At 56.2% G+C, this 3,628-nt stretch overlaps 1 protein-coding gene across 1 annotated transcript; it reads left to right on the forward strand.

Annotated features, from left to right (window-relative positions):
• Positions 1-533: 533 nt before the first annotated feature.
• TMEM185B (transmembrane protein 185B) lies at positions 534-3,006 on the forward strand. The gene has a single exon (XM_060017046.1). The coding sequence runs from the start codon at positions 664-666 to the stop codon at positions 1,714-1,716; it is 1,053 nt and encodes a 350-aa protein (XP_059873029.1). The 5' UTR covers positions 534-663; the 3' UTR covers positions 1,717-3,006.
• Positions 3,007-3,628: the final 622 nt, after the last annotated feature.

Genomic DNA, 3,628 nt, shown 5'->3' on the forward strand with positions numbered 1-3,628 from the left:
CACGCGACCGGCCTCGCGCCCACACCGTTCCCCGCCTCAGCGCGCTCGGCGCCAAGCCTCCCCGGCGGGGGCAGGAGGCCCTGGGTCGGCAGCGGGCGAGGGTGGGGCACCCGCGGCAGGCCGCGCCCACCGCTCCTCGGCCCCGGCCCCGCCCCCGCCCCGGCCCCGCCCCCGCCCCGGCCCGGAGGATGTGAGCTCACTCCCACCTCCCTGCTCCCGGCGCCGCCAGGAAGCGTCCGCCCGAGGTCGCGGCCCGCTCGCTGCCAACGGGCCGGCCGCGGCGTCAGCAGCGCGCCAGGCACCCGGCCCCAGTCGCCCGCCCCGACCCTCCCGGCGCCACACGCAGTAGCTGCTTTGCAAATGGGGACGGGGTGAAGGCGGGCACCGGGGCGGAGAGAGGACCCCGCTCGCCGACTCCGCGCCGGCCAGCCCCGCCGGTCGCCGGGGGAGGGCGGGCGCGCACGCCCCGCCCAACGCGCTTCCGGCCGAGCCACGTGACCGCGCGCGCACGTGTTCCGGCTCCTCGGCGCCGCGGGCCGGAAGCTGCTCCCGGCCGGTTCCCGGCTGCTGCCCGCCGAGAGCCGTCGCGGGCCGGCGGGGGAAGCGGCGGGCCGGGAACGGCGCAGACGCGGCGCCCGCCGGGGAGCGAGCAGCGGCCTCGCCATGAACCCCAGGGGCCTGTTCCAGGACTTCAACCCGAGTAAGTTCCTCATCTACGCTTGCCTGCTGCTCTTCTCCGTGCTGCTGCCCCTCCGCCTGGACGGCGTCATCCAGTGGAGCTACTGGGCCGTGTTCGCCCCCATCTGGCTGTGGAAGCTCCTGGTCCTCGCGGGCGCCTCGGTGGGCGCGGGCGTCTGGGCGCGGAACCCGCGCTACCGCGCGGAGGGGGAGGCCTGCGTGGAGTTCAAGGCCATGCTGATCGCCGTGGGCATCCATCTGCTGCTGCTCATGTTCGAGGTCCTGGTTTGCGACAGGGTGGAGCGGGGGACCCACTTCTGGCTGCTGGTCTTCATGCCGCTCTTCTTCGTGTCCCCCGTGTCCGTGGCCGCCTGCGTGTGGGGCTTCCGACACGACCGGTCCCTGGAGCTGGAGATCCTGTGCTCCGTCAACATCCTGCAGTTCATCTTCATCGCCCTGAGGCTGGACCGGATCATCCACTGGCCGTGGCTGGTGGTGTTTGTGCCCCTCTGGATCCTCATGTCGTTCCTCTGCCTGGTGGTCCTGTATTACATCGTCTGGTCCCTCCTGTTTCTGCGCTCCCTGGATGTGGTTGCCGAGCAGCGCAGAACACATGTGACCATGGCCATCAGCTGGATAACGATCGTGGTGCCCCTGCTCACCTTCGAGGTTCTGCTGGTGCACAGGCTGGACGGCCACAACGCGTTCTCCTTCATCTCCATATTCGTCCCCCTTTGGCTTTCGTTAATCACGTTGACGGCCACCACGTTTAGGCGGAAAGGGGGCAACCACTGGTGGTTTGGTATTCGCAGAGATTTCTGTCAGTTTCTGCTCGAAGTTTTCCCATTTTTAAGAGAATATGGGAACATTTCCTATGATCTCCATCATGAAGATAGTGAAGATGCTGAAGAAACAGCGGCTCCAGAAGCGCCTAAAATCGCTCCGATGTTTGGAAAGAAGGCCAGGGTGGTGATAACCCAGAGCCCTGGAAAATATGTTCCCCCACCCCCCAAGCTAAGTATTGATATGCCAGATTAAACCCGTCTTCTGGGGCGTGTCCGCTAGTGGAAGAGAAACCGTATACACACAAAATCCACCTTCCCTTGTCCTCTTTTGCTCATCCATGCCAAACCTGGAACTGAAAACAGGCTCCAAACATCCTTTCATGCCTTGTTTGAGATTGATGCCTGTCAGTGACTCATCAGTATTCACCAGAGGTGTAGGAGGTTTTCTGACTGTACAGCCGTGTGTGCGTGCAGTGTGCCTCCATATGTGAGGAGCTTGTTCTCTAGGCTGGTGTTTGTGAGCTCGCTGAGAGCAGCAAATAGAATTGTTTAGGTAGGTCCTCAAATGGAGTGACGACACAGCTGGGTTTTTTTTAAAGTGGTACTGTACCTATCAAAAGTATTGTTTTGAAAAGTATTTTTATACACTGCTAACGGAAAACTGTATTTCAGATTGTGCCTGTTGTGACAGTAGCAGATGTAAAGAATCCTCTTTCCCACCACTTGCATATAAGCCTCATAGTTGTTATTTTTGGTGTTCCTACTGTTCGAATGGTTTTTCTCTGGGTTTTGCAGATGCTGGTTTTTAATAGCCTAATAGGTGACTTTTTCTAATGCAGTGAATACGTGCATATGTGATATTTATATGACTACTTTAGCACTGTAGCATGTTGAATTCTAGTTCTGTGCAGTACGGTGTATCATGTTAAAGGATTTTTTTAAGTTTATATGTGAAGATACATGTCTACTGCAGATGTTGTTAAAGATTGCTTAAAATATGAATATGTACCTGGCATGGGGTCTTATTAAAATTCTAGGCGTGAATATGGGGGTTGAAAGTCCCAAGGATCTTCATATTCAGGTGTTAGATGATTCCGTCTGCACAGCTTGGAGGTCTCTCTTGGAAGGAGCCCCATCCTTTGGGAACACGTGACATGCTCCAGTGTGGTACCAGAGCCTAAAGTGACACTTACTTAGCACCTTGAATTCTTCTCTTCAGGAACAACCAGAAGAAGCAGGTGGTTTGTCCATTTCTAAGAATCTTAGAATATTGGTTGGCCATGATATAAAGTGGTGTTGGTACGTGTCATTGGAAAGCTGGAGAGAGTGGCCTTAACCGGAAGTGGTCAGCAGGATCAAGGATTGTTTTAAGGTCCAAACGTTTTGATCTGGCAGCGACAGGGAAGTAATAGTTCAGGTTATTTTTTTAATTTTGCTTTAGGTACTGGTGGTACCAGGGAATCAGAAGGGCAAAAACCAGATCCTGGGAGAGTAATGTTCTTCTGACTGAGAACAAATAAATACTTCCAAAAGAAGGTTAAAATTAAAAGGAGTATTGATGTTATTACTGGGGAGAAGGCTGGAGGGAACCTGTTTCTCTTACCAGCAACCTAGTAAAAATGATCTCAGCTGCGCTCCGTATGAATTAAGTAAACAATTTGCCTGGTGAGAGGACACGCTAGCAGCAAAGCCACCCGTGGGAACCTGGGTCCCTGGAAGCCTGAGGGTGCCGCAGCTCAGTTTAGTCACGTAGAACTGCCCCGAGGTCACCACGTGCACACAGTCACCTTCTGCCAGCCAGCAGCCCTGAGCAGCAGTGGGTGTGACATTTCATGAGCAAGGATTCATTCATTTGCTTTCTCAGCAAATCTTCGTTGAGGACCTACTCTGAGCCAGACATGGATGTGCAGATCCATCGGGAAGCAACTCGAATGTGGCCCCGGCCCGCACGCACAAAGCACGCAATTAAAATTGACGGGAAGGTGGTGCTCGTCATAGCAGCCGGCCTGGGGGAGGGGCCGGGCCCAGAGCAGGCCATGCTGAATGCCTGGGAGGGTGCTACCGGCCTCGGGGTGACCTCTGCCCGGAACTTCAGGCCCGCCTTTGTTTCCGCCCCCAATGATAGGCCTTGGCTTACCCTTGGGTAGGATATGGGAGCAAAGGAG

Source organism: Delphinus delphis, chromosome 7 (assembly GCF_949987515.2).
Source record: "Delphinus delphis chromosome 7, mDelDel1.2, whole genome shotgun sequence".
Taxonomy (NCBI): Eukaryota; Metazoa; Chordata; class Mammalia; order Artiodactyla; family Delphinidae; genus Delphinus; species Delphinus delphis.